The 26,543-nt window shown below is 43.3% G+C and overlaps 1 protein-coding gene across 4 annotated transcripts in view; it reads left to right on the forward strand.

Annotated features, from left to right (window-relative positions):
• ATAD2B (ATPase family AAA domain containing 2B) overlaps window positions 1-23,343 on the forward strand; it is a 346,270-nt gene extending 322,927 nt beyond the window's left edge. For all 4 annotated transcript variants that reach the window (XM_082251749.1, XM_082251750.1, XM_082251751.1 and 1 more), the window contains exons 26-28: window positions 8,154-8,242; window positions 8,333-8,461; window positions 21,705-23,343. In XM_082251749.1, the coding sequence (XP_082107875.1) occupies window positions 8,154-8,242; window positions 8,333-8,461; window positions 21,705-21,746 (260 nt within the window). In that variant the 3' untranslated portion in view covers window positions 21,747-23,343. The remainder of the gene's footprint in view (window positions 1-8,153; window positions 8,243-8,332; window positions 8,462-21,704) is intronic.
• Window positions 23,344-26,543: the final 3,200 nt, after the last annotated feature.

Here is a 26,543-nt window from a genome sequence, read left to right on the forward strand (position 1 = left end):
TCCAAATATGTGCCGATCCGGGGCAACCCAGCCTTTCCCCCTGGTTTGGAACATGTAGTCTATAATCGTTGGAATCTAAAAGGACTGGTCACCTTTGCTCAACTTCGTAACACCCAAACAGGTCTCTTACTCCCTATCTCGGGCATCTCCAGGACATACGATTTGCCTGCCTCGGACTCTTTCTACTTGGCAGTGTCGCCAATATGTTCGCACTACCTCAACCAAACCTGATCAGCGGTTCCGGCTCTCACTCATAGACTCTCTTCTAGTTTCGGGCAAATATACCATCTCGGACATATACAAACCTCTTTCGCAATCGTGCCCACCGGCTATCTTTACGTCCTCTAAGAACTGGCTCAAGGACTTCCCTGGAGAGGACACCCTGCCCAAGATCGTCAGCGGTCTTCGGACTACTCTTGGACTTACCCCCAACTCTGTCTGGAAGGAAACGCAACTCAAAATCTTTCACAGAGCGCATATCCCGTTTCTATCTGACAAGACGATCTCGGAGGCCCACAAATGTCCTCTTTGCTCTACCGAACGCCCGTCCCTTTATCACAAGTTTTGGGACTGTCCGACTATTTCGTCATTTTGGGACAAGGTCATTGCCTACATTGAATCCGTCACCAAGTTGACTGCACCAAAAGACCCTCTTCTTTTGCTATTCGGCTACTGGGATAAGCGTCTGCAGAAATGGTCGAGCACATTGGCCGAACCTTCTCGTCTATGGATACTTACCACTCTACTAGTTGCTAGACGGCTGATCTTGAAACATTGGATTACAACTACCCCTCCCCTCATCTCCATGTTACAGCCAGAGCTAACCACACTCCTCTCCATCGACCTCCTCAACACGGACACTACGTCCCCCTCTGCTAATGAGCGCTTCCAAGCCAAGTGGAACGTTTTCCTTACGCACTTGTCTAAAACTCTGGACAACCCCCCCTTGATGATTTTACATTTACTGTACGTGACCCCACCACTCACACCACCTATGCCGTCATGGGACCCACGTAAAGTTAGGCCATTGAGTTCTGGCCACACCCCCCCCCCCTACTCACCCCCCACTCCTACATGGCCTCTCCAGTCACTGTTGGCTATTTCTATGTACAATTCTTGTTTATACCTGTTGTATATTCTGACTTGTTTAAATGCAAAAATTTTAAATAAAAAAAAAAAAAAGAAACAACCATATCTGAAAATGAACCAGAAATGCTGACTTCTTCTTTGGGCCAAAGCTCATTTAAATTGGTCTGACGCAAAGTGGAAACCGGTTCTGTGATCGAACAAATTAAAATTTGACTATCCCGTGGACTTAGAGGTGAGGGACCTTCTGGCTTATCCGTTCAAAATCCTGCTTCTCTGATGGTATGGGGGGTGCGTATGGATTGGGCAGCTTGCACGTCTGGAAAGGCACTATCAATGCTGAAAGCTAGATCCAGGTTTTAGAGCAGTATATGCTTATATCCAGACAACGTATTCTTTTCATGGAAGGCCTTGCATATATCAGCAGGACAATGCTAAACCTTATACTACATCTATGGCAACAGCATGGCTTCATATTAGAAGAGTATTAACTAGCCTGTTTTCAGTCTAGACCTTTCACCAATTGGAAATTTTTGGTGCATCGTTACACGAAAAAATACAACAAAGCACGACCCAGGACCGTTAGGCAGTTGGATTCCTATGTCAGGCAAGAATGTGACAACATGCTTTTGCCAAAACTCCAGCAACTGGTCTCAGTTCCCAGCTGTTTAAGTAGAGGCAATGCTACACCATGTAAATAGAAAAAACAACTGCGCTAATCCAACCAAAATATGAAGCAGCAACTTCAAGTGTGACCAACACCCCAAAGAACAATAATGAATACAAGTCACGCTAAAAAAATTATCAAACATTCATTGAAATGTATTAAACGGTGAAATTAATAGTCCATGAAGTCCGTAGAAACCAGATAATATAGACGTGACTAAGGGGTACCCGTGTAGATGGAAGGCTTACCAGAATTCGATAAAAAATCATGCCAAATGAAAACGATTCCAGAGATTCGACAAGGGCTATACACGATCAATCTCACAATCCAGAACGATCCCCTCAATGGTATGGTTATATGTGAAATAAAAATAGGAACGCCATAACGTAAAACCAAAATAACAAATAGAAAAAATAGCAATTTATAGGGATGTGAATCACCAAAAAATCCAGTGATAATAAAGTGCTCATAGGAAATGGATAAACATAAATCCAGATGTGATGTGAAGAAAGTGAGACGTCTACCACCAGAACAGACCAATAAGATACTCCTTACCAGATGTAAAAAGTGACAGGCTAAATGGTAAATCCAGACACCTCCACCAATAGGAATGCAGCTTACCAGAAAACGTAATAAAAACGCTCATAGAAAAATCCACAAAGGATCCCAAACGTGCTAGAGCTGGATCATCAACACCAATCCTAAATGACCTTACCAGGTCATGCTATGGCGCCCCTCTTTTTATTCTATGGCTGAAATCTGTCCACATCATCCTGAGCCTCTATTTGCTGCCATATGAGATCCGGTCCTCAATCCTCTGCACATGCCTGCCATCAATATCTGCCTATTATATACCATCATCTGGTAAGGTCATTTAGGATTGGTGTTGATACAGCTCTAGCACGTTTGGGATCCTTTGTGGATTTTTCTATGAGCGTTTTTATTACGTTTTCTGGTAAGCTGCATTCCTATTGGTGGAGGTGTCTGGATTTACCATTTAGCCTGTTACTCCTTACCAGATGTAAAAAGTATCTTATTGGTCTGTTCTGGTGGTGGACGTCTCACTTCACATCACATCTGGATTTATGTTTATCCATTTCCTATGAGCACTTTATTATCACTGGATTTTTTGGTGATTCACATCCCTATAAATTGCTATTTTTTCTATTTTGTTTTTTCTATTTGTTATTTTGGTTTTACGCTATGGCGTTCCTATTTTTATTTCACATATAACCATACCATTGAGGGGATCGTTCTGGATTGTGAGATTGATCGTGTATAGCCCTTGCCGAATCTCTGGAATCGTTGGTTTTCATTTGGCATGATTTTTATCGAATTATGGTAAGCCTTCCATCTACACGGATACCCCTTAGTCACGTCTATATTATCTGGTTTCTACGGACTTTATGGACTATTAATTTCACCGTTTGATACATTTCAATTAATGTTTGATCATTTTTTTAGCGCGACTTGTATTTATTAATGCTACACCATGGTAAACGTGGTCCTGTCGCAACTTTGTTTAAGCCATCAATTTAAAAAATTACCCTATTTTTTAAATGTATTTTTTTACTAAAAATGGTACATTTTCTCAGTTGAAACGTTTTTTCTCAGTTTAAACATTTTTTCTTGTTTGTTTTTATTAATTTTCACAGTACATAAAGTCATAAACAACAAGAACAGAAAAAAAAGCTGAATAAGAATAAAAAACGAAAAAAAATAAATTGCATAATACTTCTATACATTTATATCACTCCAAATTTTGCCAACATTGATAACTCCTGGGGGAAAATAACAACCTCAGTTTAAACATTTAATCTTTTCTTTTGCTCATAAAATATGGATGAGATTTGTAAATCATTGCATTCTGTTTTTATGTAGATTTTACACAGTGTGCCAACTTTTTTGGAATTGGGGTTGTATATTCAATCAGTATTTGTGTCTGGTTCTTGGAGCTTTCTGAAGACAGAGGGAGTCTGGTGCTGTGTGGAAAGGTTATGCCCAAAGAATCCATCTGGTTGTAAATGTTGAGCAGCTGGATAATCAAAGCAGCAACCACTTCTGGATCCTTAGTCAAACATCATCTTAAAATATCAAATATCAGGAGCTAGATGTCGGTCTCACCTTAATGACTACTGTCATGTGAGATGCATTTTCTATCAATAGCTATGGCTTACATAGAGGAAAACAAAGAAGCTGCATATGAGAGTATATGCTGGGAGATATATACAGGTGCATCTCCTAAAATTAGAATATTAAAAAGTACATTTTTTTTCAGTAATTCAATTCAAAAAGTGAAACTCATATAATTTATATGGATGTGCAATACACAGTGAATACATTTCAAGCTTTTTTTTTTTTTGATTATTGCTTACAGCTAGTGAAAACCCAAAATTCAGTATCTCGGAAAACTAGAATATTACATAAGACCAATAAAGAAAAGGATTTTTATTACAGAAATGTTGACTTGATAAAAAGTATGTCCATGTACAGTAAAGTATGCACTCAATACTTGGTCGGGGCTCCCTTTGCATGAATTACTGCATCAATGCGGCATGGCATGAAGGTGATCAGCCTGTGGCACTGCTGAGGTGTTATGGAAGCCAAGGTTTCTTTGATAGTCTCTTTCAGCTCATTTGCATTGTTAGGTCTGGTGTTTCTCATCTTCCTCTTGAAAGTACCCCACAGATTCTCTATAGGGTTTAGGTCAGGCGAGTTTGCTGGCCAATCAAGCACAGTGATACTATGATCATTAAACCAGGTATTGGTACTTTTGCTGGAAAATTAAATCAGCATCTCCATAAAGCTGGTCAGCAGAGGGAAGCATGAAGTGCTCTAGAATTTCCTGGTAGAGGGCTGTGCCGACTTTGGACTTGATAAAACACAGCGGACCAACAGTGGTAGATGGCATGGATCCCCAAATCGTCCCAGACTGTGGAAAATTTTGCATTTTCATTTGGAAATCCAAGTCCCAGAGTCTGAAGAAAGAGTGGAGAGGCACAGAATCCAAGTTGCATGAGGTCCAGTGTGAAGTTTCCACAGTCAGTGATGATTTAGGGAGCCATGTCATCGGCTAGTGTTGGTCCACTGTGTTTTATCAAGTCCAAAGTCAGCGCAGCCCTCTACCAGGAAATTCTAGAGCACTTCATGCTTCCCTCTGCTGATCAGCTTTACGGAGATGCTGATTTAATTTTCCAGCAGGACTTGGTACCTCCCCACACTGCCAAAAGTACCAATACCTGGTTTAATGATCACTGTGCTTGAAAAGCCAGCAAACTTGCCTCACTTAAACCCCATAAAGAATCTGTGGGGTCTTGTCAAGAAGATGAGACACCAGTCCCAACAATGCAGACAATCTGCTGCTATAAAAGCAACCTGGGCTTTCATAACACCTCAACAGTGCCACAGGCTGATCGCCTTCATGCCATGCAGTAATTAATGCAAAAGGAGCCCCGACCAAGTATTGAGTGCATACTATACTGTACATAGACATACTTTTTAGTAAGCCAACATTTCTGTAATAAAAATCCTTTTTTAATTGGTCTTATATAATCTAGTTTTATGAGATACTGAATTTTGGGTTTTCACTAGTGTTAAGCCATAATCCAAATTAAAAGCAGGAAATGCTTGAAATATATCACTCAGTGTGTAATGAATCTATATAATATGAGTTTCACTGTTTGAATTACTAAAACTCACTTTTTGATCTATTTTTTTGAGATGCACCTGTATATACAGTATATATAATATGACTTTTTTTTTCAGCCAGATCATGGCGAAACAGAGTTCCCCACTACCTCTGGCCCAGCACTTACTGTTCACTACTGGCACTTGTATATACACAAGCTCACTTTCTGTGTCTACATGTGACAGCCCTCCTGTCCTGGCATCTGCACACAGAACCTTCCCTGCTCTGCATAGCCCTTAGCAGAGGAGGGATAGGGGATGTGCACAGCTGTCCCAAGTCTGACGGCAACTTCTCCTGCCTAATCCGGAACCCGCAGCTTCTACTGTCTTGCTGAATCTTGCACCCACAGCCTGTACTGTCGTGCTGTAAGTTTGTTTCTTTAATGAAGCTATGCTATGGGGCAGGGCTTTCCGACTTGTTATACAGCAGCTCACTCAGCTGGGTGAGCTGCTGTATAACAAATCGGAGTATATAGAGACAGCATCTGGAAACAAAGTCAGCAGTATTATGTGGAAGCCAAAACATTGTACTCAATGGCAAGACAATGGTTATGAATGATTGCATTATTTGGGGGGACCTGGCCAATGTTCGAGTTGGCAGGACTGTGTCATCAAAAGTCAGTGTGATTAGACTGCCATTCAAAAAATTCAGCAAAGGACATTCAAGAGTATTTTGGGATGGGATGGAGTGTGAGACCACAGGAGATTCTCAGCATATCTACCCCAGAGGGGATCAGGAGTGACGGCAGGAAGAGATACCAATAAGAGAATTATTATATGCTTAGGAATTTTCAGCATTTGGTAAGAGGCCCATTCACCCTTTTGAGTGGTGTGGGAAGAGGGTACATATTTCTCCTATCACGAGGGGTCTATTCTCTGGAGATGGCTACCTTTTCGCCCTTATTAATCTGCTGGTAAAAAGCAAACTTGCTAGGTGGTGAGATATCGAATTGTCATGTCAACATGGGAGCACTGTTTGAATTGGATTAAGCAACAACTTTTTACAGGTTTATTTTGCATTCAAGGCTTTGGACTTTGAACCGGGAATTTGTTTGGATATTTTTTGATACACCCCCATCAGGGGAATTTGCACAATATTTCTCGTGGAACACATATTTATGAATTTTCTCACGTTGGTGGATTATGTGATAGATATTTTAGTATACGGTTATCCTATTTATTTTGTCACTAAGTTATTTCACTTGGGAATGACACTTTAGAATTTAGCGCACCAGACTTATTTTTCACAAAAAATTATCATGCCTTTATCACCAATTTGACCATTTGATTTTCGAAAGATTTACCCCCCTTCACGTTTTAACTGACAATTGCGTGGTTGTGCCATGCTGTACCCAAAAAAATTTTGTGCTTTTTTTCCTCAAAAAATAGCTTTCTTTTGTTGGTATTTGGCCATCTCTGTTTATTTTTTGCGCTATAAACAAAAAACAGACTAACCGTTTTGAAAAACTTTTTTTTTTTTTTACTTTTTGCTATAAAACCTATGCAATAGAAAAAAAAAAATAGTTTCTTCATAAACTTAGGCCAATATGTATTCTGCTACATATTTTTGGTAAGCAAAATCCCAACAAGCATATATTGACTGGTTTGCGCAAAAGTTACTGTGTCTTTAAGCTATGCGATAGTTTTATTTACTAGTAATGATGGGGATGAGCAACTTTGGACAGTTTTTGGGAACCAGTGACAGTAAATCAATGACAAAAATATGCGCTGTCACTGTACTAATGACCCTGGCTGGGAAGGGGTTAACAGGGGTGATCAAAGGGTTAACTGTGTGCCTAACCAGTGTTTGTGAACTGTATATGGTGCTTTTTAATAGGGGAATAGATTCAATTTATTCCTGGCTTTGCAGGGACACAAACTCCATCCCTTCCCCGTCAGACTGGCGATCTGCCTTGTTTGCAGATCACAGTTCTGTGTCTCTGCCTAATGATCAGTGGGTGCTAGCGGACATCGAGTAACCGGCACCTGCAGATCGGCTATGGCTGTGTCTATTCACAGCGAAAGCGAGGCACCGCCCACACCTTGAAGTGTAGGATCACTTGTAAATAAGTGATCCTGTGCACAGCTGACATCCTGTAGTAACTTTTTTGCTGTTCAGATAGTTGCTCCTGGCCCCCTCCATACGTGTGGGTTGTGAGCAGCCCTCAGTAGCTGACCCCGTTTGTCCTGCCATTACAGGAGGTTAGAAGAGCACAACCCAGCTGTGACTCGATCAAGGAAAACACTACCTCTGTAGCAGCAACAGTTTAGAGAATCCACTTAGAAATATGCGGTGTTTGACAGAGCTAGAGCCTCGGGGGCACACTTCTAATATCTAGCCTGTTTTGTCAAGAAGACAGATCTGAGGGGGGGTCTACTACGAAGGAGGTTTTTTATGGTAGGCTGCCTACTTGTATGGAAATACAGGAGCAAGTATTTGAATAGTGGATGGGGAATATATTATGTGCTGGAATGCAAGGGGAATTTTTTGTGGAAAATTGTCATTAAACTTGCCATTTATGAGACAATCTCCTACATGGAACACAGACAGAAAATAAAAACGTAACTGCGGCTTTACCATTCGCTACTCCAAAAACAAAAAAAAAAATGGCTTGACACTTGATCTGTACCAGTTTTCTGGTAATGTTCTCATGTTTTTCCTTCAAACCCATTTAATATCTGCTTAACATGCACCTTGTTTGTTCTGACATAGGTAATCCTGGAAGCAAAATGCTACACAAGGACCTGCACGAGAACCTTGAACCAGAGCCACCTTTGATAGTTGACCACAACAAGCTAGGGGTAATGATACTGATTTCTTATGTAATGTAGATATCTGGTGTTGGCTTGCCCACAATGGTCTGATTCCTGATCTATATTTCACCATTCTAGAAACTGCTTAATACTGTGGTAAAGAAAAGCTGCAATCTGACAGTGGATGAATTGGAGAGGTGGTACTCTGTCCTCAGCCAGTGTATCTACATCCACAGGATGGAGTATGACAAAACTGCCCTAGTAGAGGTGAGTCGCATTTACAGCTTGATATTAGAGTGGCCCTGTCCCCAATAAATTAATCCATATCTATTAAAATTGATTATGGCTTTATATTTAGCCAGTTTTATACTGTAGTCCATAACCATGTGAGAAGGTCCTGTTCGCAACCTTATTAGAAGCTAAATGTTTGCATGTATGTATGTATAATTTGTTCAAAGCGAATAGCACAAAATGCTTAGATTAACTCGGCCCTTTAAGGGGTTTAGAATGCAGGGGGCCGGGGTTTAAGGTTATGTGACCTCATGATTGGCTGTCACGTGATCTGAAAACTCCATTAGCAATCAGTGATCAAGAGCTTTGTTAGGCGCCAGTCAATTCCTGCAAATAAAGCCTCCCAGTACCAGGACGACGCATATTTGCATACGCCCTGCACCAAGGGGTTAATCACGCATTTCTATTCCCCAATTTGTCAGGGTGTACTACATATGTCCTGAGTGAAGCATTTAAAACAAGCTTATGGGGGCAGGAACAGCCATGACCTTGTTACCAATTTTGATCAGCTAGTGGTCATGTAAAAGTCAACCAGGCAGCTGCATAGCTGCCTGATCACTTTTACAGTGGAGGCAGTGTGGCGCCACCTCGTTCTGCCCTGGAGCCCAAAACCACAATAAACTGTCAGGATAAAGAGTGGGAGAAGATCGTACATCCATTCCTTGATCTCCTCTGCTGTATATTAATATTGGAATCACTCCGCTCTCAGGATTTCCAGTTTTAGAGCTGTCATTCCGTTGCTGTTAAAACAAAGGAAGCATTGCAATTTATAGTTGATTAGCTACTGTGAAGGGCAGGGGATACATTGTGGGTCTAAAAATCTTCATGGAAGCATAGTGGTCTATCTGCCCGGTGCTATCACATAGGAGACTTTTTAGCCCCTTTGTGATAGTAATAAAGTTAAAGTGAAAAAAATAATTTTCTTTCGTTCATTGATGGACACCGCTCCAGAATCATCTTGACCATTGGGTTAGGCTGCCCCCTACATGAGTAGGACACTAGGCAGGAAAAAACTTTGCCACGCCTATGGGGCAGACCCAGGGGATATACTCGCCCTCCCTGCTATAGGCACTCATTTTTTTTTTCTGCCTAGTCAGAAGGAAGGACCTAGTTTCTTGCTGGGATCTCTGGTCTGAGCATTTTTTTCTTTAAAACAGAATTTTTTTTTTCCTCTTCTTTTTTTATTATTTTCTGTTCCTGTGAAAACTACAATCAACTGCTGGACTTGGCGACGGACTGGATAGTTGAAATCCTTATGGTCACTCCAGTCCAGCCAGCAACCGCGTGCAGGCCTCACCTCCGAGCTAGGTTGGCCGCAACATAGCCCCACTGGACAGGGGACTAGCTTACGAGTTAAGTCTCGCGAGGGTGCTTACGACCTGGTCCCGGCCTGAGCCGCAGCACCCCCATTCCGATGGTGCAGTGGTCTGCCTGCAGCATTGCCCCACCCCGATGATGGGGTGGACATGGGCCCCTCCCTGCGACGGTCAGGCCCCTGTGTTCCCCTCCTTCCCACACAGTGCCCCCACCATATGTCAGGGTCCCTTGTGGACCATCCCCCAATTACCCACACCTAGCTTCCCCCTCCTTCAACCCCCCCCCCCCCCAGGGGGTGACCATACCTATCCAGGTGCATTTTTTTAGAGGAAGTTGTCCTGGTGGGGGCTCCTGCCAGGGCCCCCTTTTACTGCCAAAATGTACCCCGTGGGTCACGTATGTGGATGGCTGGCTGTAATATCGGCGGCCATTTTCTTGTGGTTTCGCATTGAATACAGGGGTGGCCATGTTTTTGGAGCCTTATGGGCGGTGATTGCGGCGGTGGACCTCTAGTGCTGACTCCTGGACTTCCTTTCTCTCTGATCACCGCATGGTGTGTAGCATCTGGCACTCTGCTCTGTGCCTTACTGGGGTGGTGAGTTCATGTGGGTGCCTTGCAGCTCTCTCTCTGCTATAGCAGCGGCTGGTTGTGCTGGGGCCTGTGGTGCCACTGGCACAGCGGCGGGTGGGTCACTAAGCAGTGTTTTCTCATTTTTGCCTGTGTAGTTGCCCTGGTTAACCACGGAGTCCCTGGAGCCCATTTCACCACCTGATCCCTTCTAAGAGGCGGCGGGCCTTTCTGAATCCCAGTTCACTCTGCAATGGCTGCGGCGCTGGAGTCCTTAGTGTTTAAGGTTGATATGGTCCTGCATAAAAGGACCAGTAAAAAGCGTCCACCACCTTCACCTGCCTCCTCTGTCTTTTCAGATCCTGAGTCTGATCTGGCTTCCCCGGGCATGAGTTATCCTAATGGGTCTGCATCCATGCACCCCGAGTGCTCTGAAGGTGAGGATGGTTCCTCTTCTACTACAGCCACGCATGAAAAAGCGCTGGTGGATGCATTGATTGTATCGCTGTGGGAAACTTTAAAAAATGGAGGCTGCGGTTGCATCGGAGGCGTCGGTCACCTTCGGTATCCGAAAATGCTCAAAATCGGCAAAGGTTTTCCCTTTACCCGCCTATTTTGACAAAATTGTCATGAGTCAGTGGGATTGCCCTACACACAATGTGGCGGTGTCTAAGATTCCCTAGAAGGTATCCCTTTTAAGAGTCCCTGTTTAAAAAGTGGACAGTCCCACCTGTGGTTAATTCTCAGGTTTCCAGGCTGAATAAATCCATCCTAATTCCAGTGGAGGAATCTCTTGCTTTTAAAGACCCCTGTTTGATAGGAGAGCAGAGACCTTGGTCCAACACATGTTCACTATGACCAATTCAGTCCTTAGGCAGGCGTTCGCCATTGCCTTGGTGTCCCAGACCTTGAGGGAATGGGTAAAGCTTTTGGGCCTGGATCTGGAGGGGGAACAGCTTCCCTCTGCCTCTGCAGAGCTGGTGGTCCAGGGATTGCAGTTTGTCTGTGATGCCTCTCTGGATGTGGCTACCTTAGTTTCTAGGCTGTCCGTGACAGCAGGGGTCCTTCAGCGCATGATATGGCTGAAATGCTGGTCTGTTGACCAAGCTTCCAAGAAGGTCTTATCGGATCTCCCTTTTGTGGGTGATCGCCTGTTCGGGTCTTCCCTGGATGAAATCATTAAAGGACTTACAGGAGGGAAGAGTACTCTCCTCCCACAGGTTTCCAGGGACCGAGAGTCTCGTCACAGACATCGTCCTTTTCTTCTCAGCTCATAAGCAGCCTTTTCGTTTCTCAGGACAAAGGATCCAAATCCGTTAGGTCCGCCTCCGGAGGTTCCAAGAGGCCCTGCCCTGTTAAGCCGAGAGCAGGTCCTTCCAGGCCTGCAAACAAGCCCTCTTCTGCCTGAAGGGGCACCCTCACCAGTATTTGGGGTAGGGGGACGGCTTTGCTTCTTTTGGGACCCGTGGACCTCCCTAATTGAAGACAGGTGTGTACGCGTGCTGATTTGATCCGGCTACAAGATCAAATTTCAGTCTTTTCCTCCAGAGTGTTTGTCCCCAGACCGCTTGTGTGGTCTGTTCGGGGTGGTACAAGATTTGCTACTGCAAGGGGTGATTGTACCGGTTCCAAACTCGGAACGTTTTCAGGGTTTTTATTCAAACCTGTTTACAGTTCCCAGGAAGGCAGGCAAAGTTTTTGTCCTATCCTGGACCTCAAAGCCCTGAACTGCTTTCTGCGGATAGAGAAGTTCCAGATGGTGTCCATTCGTACAGTAGTGGCATCCCTTCAAGGGGATCTTCTGGCCTCTATCGATATCAAGGTATGAGAGGGTCTCTGATTTGGTGGCTTCGCTCACAGGCGCTTCGACAGGGAAAAGCCTTCCTTCCCCTGTACTGGATGGTGGTCACCACGGATGCCAACCTGTCTGGGTGGGGAGATGTCTTGGGCACAGATTGTTCTCAGGGGGTTTGGACTCTGGAGGAGTCCAGACTACCAATGACTATAATGGAACTTCGGGCAATCGGACTTTGTCTGGTCCATTGGACAGGTCGTCTTCAGGGGTGCCCGGTATAGATTCAATCGGACAATGCCACGGCCGATCAATCACCAAGGGGGCACAAAAAGTGTCCTAGCGGCTCGTGAAGTAGCCGGCGTTCTAAGGTGGGCGGAATGTTTAGTTCCAGCCCTCTCTGCTGTGCATATTCCAGGGGTGGAAAATCGGCAGGCGCATTACCTCAGTCAACAGGATTGGACCAGGGGGAATGGTCGCTTCACCCAGAGGGGTTTCATCAGCGGTGTCTCCGGTGGGGAACTTCCGAGGTATACCTGTTGGTCTCTCGTCTCAACAGGAAGGTGCAGAGGTTTGTGGTGAGGTCTCAGGATCCTCTGGCCGACGCCACAGACGCAGTAGTGGCTCCTTGGGGCCAGTATCGTCTGATATACGCCTTTCCCCCTCTAAAACGTCTGCCAAGACTTTTGCAAAGGATCAAGGCAAAAGGAATTCCGGTCTTCCCAATGGCCCCAGACTTGCCTTGCCTGTCTTGGTATGCAGATCTAGTATGGCTGGTCGTCGATGTCCCTTGGGGACTCCCTCTCAGAGAAGACCTATTGGCTCAAGGGCAGATATTCCATCCTGCTTTACAGTCGCTGGTCTTAATGGCTTGGCTGTTGAAAGCCAGGTACTGAAGGATAGGGGGTCGTCTGACTCGGTGATCCCCACACTGTTAAAAACTCAGAATTCTACCTCTAGGAAGATTTACCATCGCATCTGGAAGTCGTTCATTGCGTGGTGTGAGTCTCTGGGGGTTTCCCCCCTTTTTTCGGTAGCTCGAATTTTGGCATTCCTCCAAAGAGGTGTAGAACAGCACTTGGCCTTGGGTACCATCAAGGGGCAGGTTTCGGACTTGGCTATTTTTTTCTTTCAACGTCCTTCGGCTACACATACTTTGGTTCGCACCTTTGTTTAGGGGGTTCGCCACTTGGCTCCCCCAGTGTGGTCTCCGTTGCCCCTGTGGGATCTCAACTTGGTACTGTTGGTTCTTCAGAAACCGCTTTTCGAAAATATTCGTGAGATTCCTCTTCTTACATTGTCACAGAAGGGTAGCCTTCTTGGTGGCTATTACTTCTGCACGCAGGGTGTCGGAGCTGGCTGCCTTCTCTCATCGTTCACCTTACTTGGTGGTTCAGAGATAAAATGGTGCTTCGCCCATCTCAGTCGTTCGTTCACAAGTTTGTCTCTGGTTTCCATCTGAATGAAGACATTGTTTTGCCTTCCCTGTGTCCTAAACCTAAGCATCCTAAGGAGATTGCCTTGCATTCTCTGGATGTGGTTCGGGCGATCAGGGTGTACCTGGCGGCAACCGAGTTGTTTAGGAAATCAGACTCACTATTTTTCCTTATGGATGGACCTCTCAAGGGGTTGGCCGCTTCTGCTGAGACCATTTCTAGATGGATCTGACAGACGGTGGTGCAGGCCTATTCGATCAAGGGTCAGGTTCCTCCTTTCCCTGTTAAGGTGCAATCTATGCAGGCGCTTAGTGCCTCCTGGGCCTTCCGCCATCAGGCATCAGTGATGCAGGTTTGAAAAGCGGCCACCTGTGCACACTTTCACAAAATTTTACAAATTAGATGTGCTGGCATCTGCGGATGCTTCTTTTGGCCGCAAGGTTTTGCAGACTTCTGTTTGAGAGGGCTAGTACTCTTTGAGGGTGTATGTTTTTTCAGGTGAGCTCCAGTTCTGGTTGAGCTCCATGTTACCTGGTTGGCTAGGTGTTTTAGCCTTTGGGAATTTTTTTTTGCTGTGTCATTTTCCAACCCCTTAGGTTTGCCACTACTTTGGGGTGTCCCAATGGTCCAGAAGATTCTGGAGCTGTGTCCGTCAAACATCCAAGAAAGGGATTTTACAGTAAGACAGAAATCAAATTTTAACCTCGTTGCCTTGCACACACCACCAAGATGCAAAATTTATGCATACTGCGATCATGCCACTCAAGTGGGGAATTGCTGAGAATATCAGAGTGAGAGAACCTCTGAGAGGGGCCAACATACTAACCAAAAGGAAGAAAAAAAACAAAAAGGAGAAAAAAAAAAAACACGCAGGCACATATCTGCACTCTCATGAAAGACATAATCGCTCACATCAGTGATCACCGCTATAATAGGTTAACCACTTCTGGACCGGTAGAATTTACCCCCTTAATGACAGGCCATTTTTTGCATTGCGTAACTTTACCAGACAATTCCGTGGTTGTGTAACGCTGTACCCTAATAAAATTGATGTCTTTTTTTTCCCCACAAATGGAGCTTTCTTTTGGTGGTATTTGATCACATGTGCAATTTTTATTTTTTGCACTATATAAAAAAAAGCAACATTTCTGAAAAAAAAAAATATATTTTTTACTATCTGCTATATAACATTCCTAATAAGTGTATATTGGTTGGTTTGTGCAAAAGTTATCGCGTCTACAAACTAGGGGAATATTTATATCCTTTTTTACTAGTGATTTTTAGAGGGACTGCGACATTGCGGCGGACAGATCTGACACCTGACATTTTTGACAATTTTGGGGGGGGGGGGGGGGACCAGTGACATTACTACAGTAATCCGTGCTAAAAATATGCACGGTTACTGTACTAATGACACTGGCAGGGAAGAGGTTACCGCCAGGGGCGATCAAGGGGTTAAATGTGTCCCTAGGGGATGCTTTCTAACTGGGGGGGGGGGGGGGATTTGCTGCATGAACATAGAGACCTGTGTTCCTAATGTGGTGCTGGAGCTAGCAGTGCCCTCTCTCGGGAAGCACCTTTCACCTCAGCCCCCATGAGATTGAAGCCATGGAGGGACCTCCTCCTTTTAACCGCTTGCCGACCAATCGCAGTAGTTTAACTGCGGCAGGTCGGCTCTGTCCCGCGAAATGACGTACCTGTACGTTGTTTTGCGGGACCGATAGCGGGTTGCGTGGGCCTATTTACCACAGGGGAAGCTAATCAGCGGGTACGGCGACCGCAAGTGTGGCAATGTGGTTAATGCGCTCGCATGTGCCTTTTCAAGGTTGCCACCCAATCCTCTGCTTCTCTTATCACCATAACCCTGTTGATCCACTTCTCTCGGCTAGGAACTTGTGTGCACTTCCAATAGAGCTGGAGTATGCAATTGGCCAGGTTCAGCAGGCGAGGAAGTACACTTTTGTATTGACTGATCGGCATAGGAGAGTTATGAAGGAGAGAAGGGACTGTCAAGGCCAAGTATAATCCTTATCTGGTTTTCAACATCCTCCCAAAAAGGTCTAATCACGGGGCAATCCACCATAAGTGTAGTATTGTACCGCGATTGCCGCAGCCTCTCTAAAAACGATCAGGGACGAGAGGTAGATCCTTGACAGAACAGCAGGCACCCGTTACCAGCATAACATGATCTTCAAGTTAGTTTCCTGAGTTTTAGATTTAGTCGAGCCAGTGTGTGTAAGCTGATACAGGCGAGCCAGCTGCACCGCAGAGAACTCCACCCCCAGATCCTTTTCCTATTCCTGGATATATATATATATATATGGGCTTGCCAATGCCAGTGGTAGAACCCAGCAACTGGTATAACTCAAAAACCATATGTGGAATAGGCTCTTCAGCAATGAAAAGTTGCTCATACCGGGTAAGAGTAGACACACCTCTAATGGAACAGCCATGTACAGAAGAAAAAAAAATGGTGAAGTTGCTTATATCACCAAAAGTCCGTAGGAAAACTACCATGGTGGGCTTTAACCAGTTAATGACCGCCCACCGCAGATATACTGCGGCAGGGCGGCTCGGCTGCTCAAAATCACGTAGATCTACGTGATTTTGTGCACGCGGTCTCGCGTGCCGCCAGAGCAGCGCTCCCGCTGTGTTTAGACACCATGGGAGGAGCGGCCGCGATTGCCGCCGGCCTCCCGCAATCGTCAGAGAAACGGACAGAAGACCTGCCTGCTTATGTAAACAAAGCAGGAGAGTCGTCTGTCACACAGGCAGGGAGAGGTCAGGAGTTTCAGCTAAGCTGAAACCCCGATCTCTCTGTGCCTGTCACAGAACCCCCCCCCCCCCCCCCACAGTGAGTAAGCACCCACAGGCATACTTTAACCCCTTTGATCACCCCCAGTGTTAAACCCTTCCCTGCCAGTGTCGTACAGTAAAAGTGCATATTATTTGGCACTGATTACTGTATTAATGTCACTGATCCCCAAAAAGTGTCAAAAATGTCAGTTAGGTGTCCGATCTGTCCGCGTCAATATCGCAGTCCCGCTTAAAATCGCTGATCGCCGCCATTACTAATAAAAACAAAAAAAAATAAGTCCAAAAATCTATCCCGTAGTTTGTAAACGCTTTAACTTTTGCACAAACCAATTAAAATACGCTTTTTGGATTTTTTTTTACCAAAAATATGTAGCAGAAAACAAATTGGCCTGAACTGATAAAAAATTTGATTTTTTAATTTTTTTTTTATTGGGAATGTTTTATAGCAGAAAGTAAAAAAAATTTTTTTTTTTTTTTTTTTTTTCCAAAATTGTCACTTTTTTTGTTTATATCGCAAAATCTAAAAACGGCAGAGGTGATCAAATACCACCAAAAGAAAGCTCTATTTGTGGGAAAAAACATAAATTGTATTTAGGTACAGTGTCGCACGACCGCGCAATTTTTTGTTAAAGTAACGCAGTGCCGAATCACAAAAAATGGCCTGGTCATTAACGGGGTAAAACCTTTCCGAGCTGAAGTGTTTAAAGGACTCCAAAGTCAATAGTTTAACCGCTTCCATACAGAGCAGTTAGACCCCCTTCCTGCCCAGACCAATTTTCAGCTTTCAGCACTCTCACACTTTGAATGACAATTGCTCAGTCATGCTACACTGTAACCAAACAAAATTTTTATCATTTTTTTCACACAAATAGAGCTTTCTTTTGGTGGTATTTGATCACAACTGGGGTTTTTTTTTTTCGTGATATAAGCAAAAAAAGAGCAAAAATTTTGCAAAAAAAACACTTTTTTTTAGTTTCTATTATAAAATTTTGCAAAAAATTAATTTTTCTTCATACATTTGGGCCAAAATTTATACTGCTACATATCTCTGGTAAAATTAACCCAAATTAGTGTATATTATTTAGTCTGTGTGAAAGTTATTGAGTCTAGAAGCTATGGTACCAATTACTGAAAATTGATCACACCAGATGTACTGATGGCCTATCTCCTTTCTTGAGGCCCTGAAATGTCAGGACAGTACAAATACCCCCCAAATGACCCCTTTTTGTAAAGTAGACAGTCCAAGGTATTTAGTAAGAGGCATGGTGAGTTTTTTGAAGTTATAATTTTTTCCCACAATTCTTGGGAAAATGAAGAAAACATTTTTTTTTTCTTTTTTTTTCCCAAAACGTTGTCAATTTATAAGCTATTTCTAACACATAGCATGTACACAGCAAAAATGACACCCCAAAATTCATTCTGCTACTCCTTCTGAGTATGGTGATACCACATGTGTGAGACTTTTACACAGCCTGGCCACAAAAAGAGACTCCACGTCCAAGTAGCACCATAAGGCGTTTTAGGAGCATAAATACACATAAAACTTTCTTACTACCTATCACACTTTTCAAGGCCCTAGAGCAACAATACAATGGAAAAGTCCACAAAATTACCCCATTTTGGAAAGCAAACACTCCAACGTATATTCTATGAGGCATTATGGGTCCTTTGAACATGTCATTTTTTTCCACAAGTTTTTGGAAAATGTGGGAAAAAAATAAAAACTTTTTTTTTTTACACAAAGTTGTCAATTTATAGGATATTCCTAACACATAGCATGTACATCGCAAAAATGACACCCCAAAATACATTCTGCCACTCCTCCTGAGTATGGCAATACCACATGTGTGAGACTTTTTCACAGCCTAGCCATATAGAGGGGCCTAAACATCCAAGGAGCATCATCATGCATCCTAGCCACTTGCCTAGGCCTATTTTTGACATTTGGTGTTTACAAGCTAAAATCAGTTGTTTTTGCTAGAAAACTACTTAGAACCCCCAAACATTATATATTTTATTTTAGCAGAGACCCTAGAGAATAAAATGGAGATTATTGCAATATTTTTTATCACACCGTATTTGCGCAGCGGTCTTCCAAACGCAATTTTTTGGGAAAAAAATCACTTTTTTTAATTAAAAAATAAGAAACCAGTAAAGTTAGCCCAATTGTTTTCCATAATGTGAAAGATAATGTTACGCCGAGTAAATAGATACCCAACATGTCATGCTTCAAAATTGCGCACGCTCACAGAATGGTGACAAATTTTGGTACTTAAAAATCCCCATAGGCGACATTTTAAAAATTTCTACAGGTTGCTATCTTAGAGTTACAGAGGAGGTCTATGGCTCAAATTATTGCTCTTGCTCTAACGATCGCGACGATACCTCACATGTGTAGTTTGAACACTGTTTACATATGTGGGCGGGGTTTCCGTATGCGTTCGCTTCTGCGCGCGAGCTCGCGGGGACACGGCGCTTTAATTTTTTTTTTTTTTTGCTATTTATTTTATTTATTATTTTTTATTTTTACACTGTTTTTTTTAAAAAAAAAAAATTGATCATTTTTATTTCTATTGCAAGAAATGTAAACATTACTTGTAATAGAAAAAGGCACGACAGGACCTCTTTTTTGTGAGATCTGGGGTCAAAAAGTCCTCAGATCTCACAAGTACACTAAAAGATAGAAAAAATAAAAAAAAAAAATTAAAAAAAAATTAAATAAAATGAAAAAAAAAAAGGGACCTTTAAACTGGTTGCTAGGCAACGACGTTTGCCGTAGCTCCGGTCCTCCAAGACCATAGAGTCGAGTGAGGGCAAGCTTGCCCTCACTCGACATCCTGTCTGTGAGGATCTGGGACCGGATCGTTTTCCCCGCTGCCGGCGGGTCCGGTAAGCGGGGAAAAGGACCAGAATGCAGCGGGAGGGGGGGGGGGGCACCTCTTCCGCCACCCCGGAAGGGTGATCCCGCGGCGAATCTGCCGCTGGGACCACCCTTATCGGAAAGCCAACCGTCCACCGTTTAAAAAAATACCAGGGTTATGGCAGCTATCTGCTGCCATAACACCGGTATTTAGGTTTAAACGGACGACGTATGTTAACCTTTTTGGACTTAGACATGGTGGCTGTATGAAGGGTGACAGGTACTCGGGTACTTTGCTGGGCAGGTGACAGGTACTCTGGTACTGATGAGCAAGTGGCAGGTACTCGAGTACTCCGATAGGCAGGTGACAGGTACTCGGGTACTCTTATGGGCAGGTGACAGGCAGGTGATAGGTACTGATGAGTAGTACTGATACTGATAGGTGATACTGATACTGTACTGATGGGTACGGATGATCAGTACTGATACTAATAGGTGATAGGTACTGATGAGTACTGATGAGTAGTGATGGGTAATGATGAGCAGGTGGCAAGTACTCGGGTACTTCAGGTGTCAGGTACTCTGATGAGCAGGTGGAAGGTACTCGGGTACTCTGTTGGGTAGGTGACAGGTACTCGGGTACTCCGATGACGGGTACTCAAAGTACCCGAGTACCTGTCATCAGAGTACCCGAGTACCTGTCATCAGAGTACCCGAGTACCTGTCATCAGAGTACCCGAGTACCTGTCATCAGAGTACCCGAGTACCCGTCATCAGAGTACCCGAGTACTTGTCATCAGAGTACCCGAGTACTTGTCATCAGAGTACCCGAGTACCTGTCATCAGAGTACCCGAGTACCTGTCACCAGCCCATCAGAGTACCTGTCACCAGAGTACCCGAGTGCCCATCATCAGAGTACCCGAGTGCCCATCATCAGAGTACCTGAGTGCCCGTCATCAGAGTACCTGAGTGCCCGTCATCAGAGTACCTGAGTGCCTGTCATCAGAGTACCCGAGTACCTGTCATCAGAGTACCCGAGTACCTGTCATCAGAGTACCCGAGTACCTGTCACCAGCCCATCAGAGTACCTGTCATCAGCCCATCAGAGTACCCGAGTACCTGTCATCTGAGTACCTGATGGGCTGGTGACAGGTACTCGGGTACTTTGATGGGCTAGTGACAGGTGCTCTTTATTGGGGGGGGGGGGCAATCAGTGTGGTTGGGGTGCACTATGATTGGTAACTAGCTGTTACCACAATCTCCTCCTCACACAGGATCAGTGTGTGAGGAGGAGAACACGGTGACAGCTAGTTACCGTGTTCTCTGATGACATTTGTGACCGGCTGTGATTGGACACAGCCGGTCACGTGGTAAAGAGCCAATTTCATTGGCTCTTTACCTAGATCGGGGATGGGCTCTGTCCGAGGGACGAGCCTCGTCCCCGATCGCCGCGCTGCGCGCCCCCGGGGGCGCGCATTAAGGAAGGAACGAGCGGCTCGCGCTGGAGCCGCTCATGTGATCGGCTGTGATTGACACAGCCGATCACGTGGTAAACAGCCAATTTCATTGGCTGTTTACCTTGATCGGGGTTGGGCTCAGTCCGAGGGACGAGCCTCACCCCCGATCGCCGCGCTGCGCGCCCCCGGGGGCGCGCAGTAGCGGGGAGATCCGGGCGCCGTCATATGACGTCGGCCCGGATCGAGAAAGGATTTGTGCCGACGTCATTTTACATGACGCGGTACGGAAGGGGTTAAGGTCCTTCATGAATTTACAGCAACTAGCGTTGCCATGGTCCACCCATTGCCCAAAGAAAGCCATTTGCTCATCTGGAGGGAACCATAAGAAGCCCCCTAGTAGAGCCAGTGGGGAAACGGGAAGCCAAAGAAAACCTATAGTTAATCCGATCCCAGACTCTAAGGGCCTGGGTTGTCAAAGGCAAAGTATTGTCAGGCAACCCCCCTGTGCTTCCAAGGCAACCACGAGGCATATGACAAATTTCTGCCCTAGAGCTATATTTCATGGTTAGCTTGACTGTAAAGGCTTTTAAAGGGTTGCCTATGGAAAATTTTAGGTACCAAAGTTTTTCGCAATATCATGGAGTTTTAAGAATTGACTACTTTGATTTCTTTTCTTGATACAACCCCTTCTTTTATATTTTAGTAAAATGTTGGGTATTTTATTCTTTGCTTGCACTTATATTCATTTTTGGTCTTTTTTTTTTTTTTCATGAAAATGTGCATTTGTCAAGTTTTCTAAAAAATTGCAGCTTACAGTGTTTTTGTTCTACAAGACCTCTGCTTTCAGAAAATATATTGTCTTCTGGGGTTTTAAGTAATGTTATAGACACAATTGTAGATTTTAACATGTGTGCAAAAAATTGCTTAAGAGTTGAACTGGTTAGGGTTAATGGCTTTGTTTCTTTTTGCAGGAGATGGAAAGGACAGTTGAGAAGTTTCAAACATTCCTGTGAACGTTGCCAAAACTGCAACATTTTTTTTCTGTGACTCTTCATAGGGAGAGCCCTTTTAAGCGATTTTATTTATTTTCAATGGCACCAAGTCTGCTCTGAACCTTGCTCTCCAGTGTTCAACCTCCCACCATCTGCTGTTCAACAAGATTGGTGCTATCGTCTCAGGTACTTGATGCCAACCAGCCTACTAGAACCAAACAGAACTTCGTAACCCCGGTGGACACAAACCCAACAACTACAGTTTGAAGAATTGCGGTGCTAATGGCAGGTGGATGGGAAGTCCACTTATCTGTTTCAAATGCCAGAAAGCCATCTGCACCAGTCATCCCCTTCTCATTATTCGGAGGGTTTCAATTCCTGCGATGGAACTGTACAAAAAAAAAACTGGATCACAAAAAAGCCAGATGCTTGTATTTATTTGTCTAATTTTATCAAACTGTTAAACCATCTTATTTTATTTTTTTTCTACCATGTTTCATAAAATTCTCTTCAGAAGACATGTCAGAACTAGTTGGTGGCAGCTTACCCTAAAATCCGACAACGCTTTTTTGTGCCTTTTTAACACTGTTAGTATTTTCCATTGGGTCTAATTGTTAGGAAGGAAGCAAACAAAACTATCTGATTTAAAGCTGTCAGGTTTAAATCTAACTGGGCTGGGCAGCTTTGTGACCCTTTGGTTGTTGAGGAACCATAGTCCCAGGCTTTCAGGTTTGGTTCTTTAACAGGTGCTGAATGTTAGGGCTTTGTAGACATTAGTCATCCTCTGTTCCCTTAACAGGTGCTAACTGTTAGATACTGGTGGGACACTCAACTTTGACTCCTCAATACCCGCTAGCTAGCAATGAATGCTGGGACTCTGATTTCTCAAACCTGGTTCAGCAGCTGCTGGCTGGTAGGGCGTACTAAGAGTTTTGTAGCTCAACTGTGATACTTCAAGAACAGTTACGGGAGAGGGCATGCTGGTACTTGGGGTCCTCAACAGCCAAAAGTTAAGCATTACTAGTCTAAAACCTGTTGATTTCCCCCTCGTTCTTCATTTGAGTAAAACCGATTGCTGCCTGTATGTCAAATGTGAGCTTATTTGTATGTGTTCTGAAAGCCAGTTAGTATTTGTGATGTTTGGTACTCCGAAGTGTTAAGTCCTCACTAAAACTCCCCTGCATCACCACCAGTTTTATACAGGTGCTTCAAAGTTCTTTGGATACATCTAGGTTAGAGATCAGTCTTGTATACATGTCGGCACCTAGTTCACCAAAAAAAATGTTCCAGATCTATGCATTGCTGGATTTCTGCGTGGCAGAAGAGAACTTCACCACCCAATAGGTTTGTAGAGCACACCTTTGCAGGCACACTTTGCTCGGCATGCATTTGTGACTTATACAAGCATGAACTCAAGAACCAGATTTGTGGCTTTTAAAACTCCCGTGTTTTTATTTAACATGTGAGTTAAGGTGCTCCGTGTGCTACTGTTGTGACATTTTATTGATTGTACACTCTGTACGTTACTCGGTGTTTAGGCAATTTGGCGGAGGAAAACATGGAGTTACTCGGTTATCTTTGCCATTCAAAAGTAAGATTTGTTCCAACTTTGATTTTTCTTTTTTTTTTTATTCATTCAATGAGTTTAGAGTTTCAGAATTTCATAAAGTCTCGAAGTTCACACCTGCTTTTGAAAACTGGGAAAATACATTTTTAACATGGTGTTGCGTGTGTTAAAAGATAAAAAAAAATAAAAAAAATACGGTCCAGTATTGAATATGTGAGAACAAGTTACTTTAAACCTTTTTGGCTTCTGTTTTTTTTTTTTTACATGTGATTTTGTGTGACTGTGCAATGTCTTGTCTTAACTGCTCTGTAACTCACAGCGATTTAATGTTGTGTAACTTTTGTCAGTATGGCTTTTGTGGTTTTTTTTTACAGGGTTATTTCTCCCTTCATACAGTAGAGTCCTACGTTGTGACTCATCCATTTGCAAGTATCTCTAATATCTAGTGGTGTCACTGGCTGAAGTGGACTCTTCCTCCACCTGAAACTCAAACATTCAGCCATACTTTTTCATAGACTGGTCTTTCAGGGGTCAACTGGAGTTGATTGGTGTCACCCGCCTGTTGGCAACTTGCCTTGTTTGGCTGGGTTTTGTCTTTAGCAGAAGATGTAGGCACTGTTGTCTTAGAGTGTTATATTTCAGAGCATTCTGGCAGTTATGTAGTTAAGATACTTTACCTTCACATTGTGTAGCAGCTGTTGGATGAAATTAAATGCATCCTGTAAAGGAGCAAGGAACTAGTGATTAAATAAGGCACAAGACTTTAGTTCCCAGTGATTTGATAGGCTGCTTTATGTGCGCAGGTTCCCATCACAAAACAGCTGACTACAATGTCAGTGTCATTGCAGTTTAGAGTGTCTAGTTAGAAAAGGATATCAGCTCAGTGTAAATTTTGCTTTTGTTTTTTTTTTATATATATATATATTTTTTTTTTGTACAGTCAGCATTTCATTTGGGTTCTTTTCTAGACTGAGGAAAATGCAAAACCAAACAATGTAGCATATTTATTAAATTCAATATCAACTAATTTTTTTGTCATGTCACACTGTCTTGTCTTTTTGCTTTTTTTGTGTTTTTTTTTTTTTTCCGTTTCCCCTCTGTGTGAAATGGAAATGTATTATTCGTTTAGCACCAATGACCGTTTTACTCTTGAATAGAGTCGATTCTGTCTTGTTGACCTGTCCACCTTTTGTTGAACTGCAACTTTTTGGGCCTCAGGTTAACCAAAGTTGTAGTAAATTCATGTTTTTTGTTTTTTTCCAATATTAAACAAGCCTGGCTGATTTAATTATACCACTTTTTATGATTGAAACAAAACAATTTTTTCCCTCCAGAATTTTTATTTTTTTTTTTTTCCTCGTGAGGGTTTTGAAGACCTCAGGTGTTTGCTGTGATTTTTCCTCTTTTTTTGTAGGTAAAAATTCTTCTTGCTCACAACTCAAAAGTAATTCTGACAAACAGACTTTCTACAATCGATCTTTGTATAAAGTGGAACTTTTTACAAAAAATTTTTTTAACCCTCACTGAGCAGAATAAACTGTACTTTAAGGCAAGGTCAGTTTTATTAATAAAATTTAAAAATAAAATAAAAAATGTCTTTTGTAAAGGTTGTATTGAAATGGGACTGCTGCTGGTTCTTTTTTTTTAAAGGAATAGATTTGTGAAAAGGAAAAAGTTGCCCAAAAGCTTTTTTGATTGACATTGAGCACAACTGGGCAAAACTAGAGGCAGCCATTTTGTAGCCTGAGCTGCACTGCATCCTATCCCCTGTGCTGTTATCGCTGTGGGTGTGGCACACTAGGATGCATCATCATAAGCAAGGCCTCGAGATACAAAATGATTGCCACGGCTCTTGTAAGGGGACTCTTCTCGCTAAGCACAAATGGGTAAAACGAAAAGCAGCCATTTTGTACCCTAGTTCAACCTATCAATTGGCTAGCAATTGCTGACATCTCTGTGGCCTTGACATGTTAGTTTCTAGTTAATTGATAGGCTAGGTGCTTGGTGTATCCATCAGGAACAAAATGGCGCACTCCACTGTGTCTAGCTGAGGGGACACTTTTACCTTTCTTCCCCTTTTTTTAGCCTTCTCACCGCATATATGCGTTGGCTAGAAAAAAAAAATGTAGTTCATGTAGGAGATATTTTTATGACATTTCTTTAAGATTAACTTTTGTTCTTGTTTGTTTTTCCACTGGGGATGGGGTCTACATTTTGAAACATTGCTTATGTGTATATAAGATAGGCTAATTTTTGTACTGCTGTTTTGTTATACATCCCCTTGTGTTTTGTCTTATGGGGCATCCAAATAAAGATGAACGTTTCAGTTTAAGAAGAGGAGTTTACTGGTGTCTGAAGTTGACTAATAATTCCTACCGTGCGTTTCTCTGTCAAGCAATCAAAGTAATCAAAGTTTGGTTTCCACATAGCAGAAACAGGATCCTGAAATTGTAACAAGAGAAAAAGCATCTTTCCTTGGCTCTTGTTCTCAGCAGAAGTGCTCAGTCAACCAGAACTTTTCCAAGAGACCAAAATCCATAGTGATTAGTTATTTTACTACAGTTCTGTCACCCCCCCTGCTGCACAAGTGCAGTAACTGTGCACAAGCGGCAAGATTATTGAATCAATGACCTCTCGTTTTAAAGTGCCATGGGAATCGGGGGGGGGGTTGAATGACAGAAGCAAGTGTAGATTTGTACACAACTTAATTCCAATGCACAGTAGCTGTGCTTTTTACTGGAGGAGTTGCTTTAATGCTAGAAAATTTTAGAACATTAACAATTGTTATAGATTAAAAGTGATGTAGTCTTTCAGTCTGTAAGCCTAATGGTTAGCAAAAATCGTTTTACGACCTTCTCTGTAAAAAATAACGGTACCCCATAAGGTCAACCAAACTGGCCTCCCAAGCAATTCTTTTTAACAAATTAGGTGCATCAACAGACAGTATCACTTTGCCCATTCACAGGGAGCCCTCCCTACTGGGTGAACAGTGATTATTGCTAGCGACTATAGCCGCTGGCAATAATCGCATCCTAACAATCTGACATGCTGGTTGTACCCAAGTCAGTCGATAGATTGACTTGGGTACAAATAGCCTAAGCTGTTCATGGTTAGAATCTCGGTCCATTCCTGTTGAACAGGCCGAGATTCAAACCATCTATGGCCAGTTTTAAGGCAAATGTCACACAGACTGCCCATTTCACTATGTTTGGGTCCAGCGAGGAAGCCGTTCCACATAGGTAAGAGTGGCT

Source organism: Pelophylax lessonae (assembly GCF_965119305.1).
Source record: "Pelophylax lessonae genome assembly, chromosome: 3".
Classification (NCBI taxonomy): domain Eukaryota; kingdom Metazoa; phylum Chordata; class Amphibia; order Anura; family Ranidae; genus Pelophylax; species Pelophylax lessonae.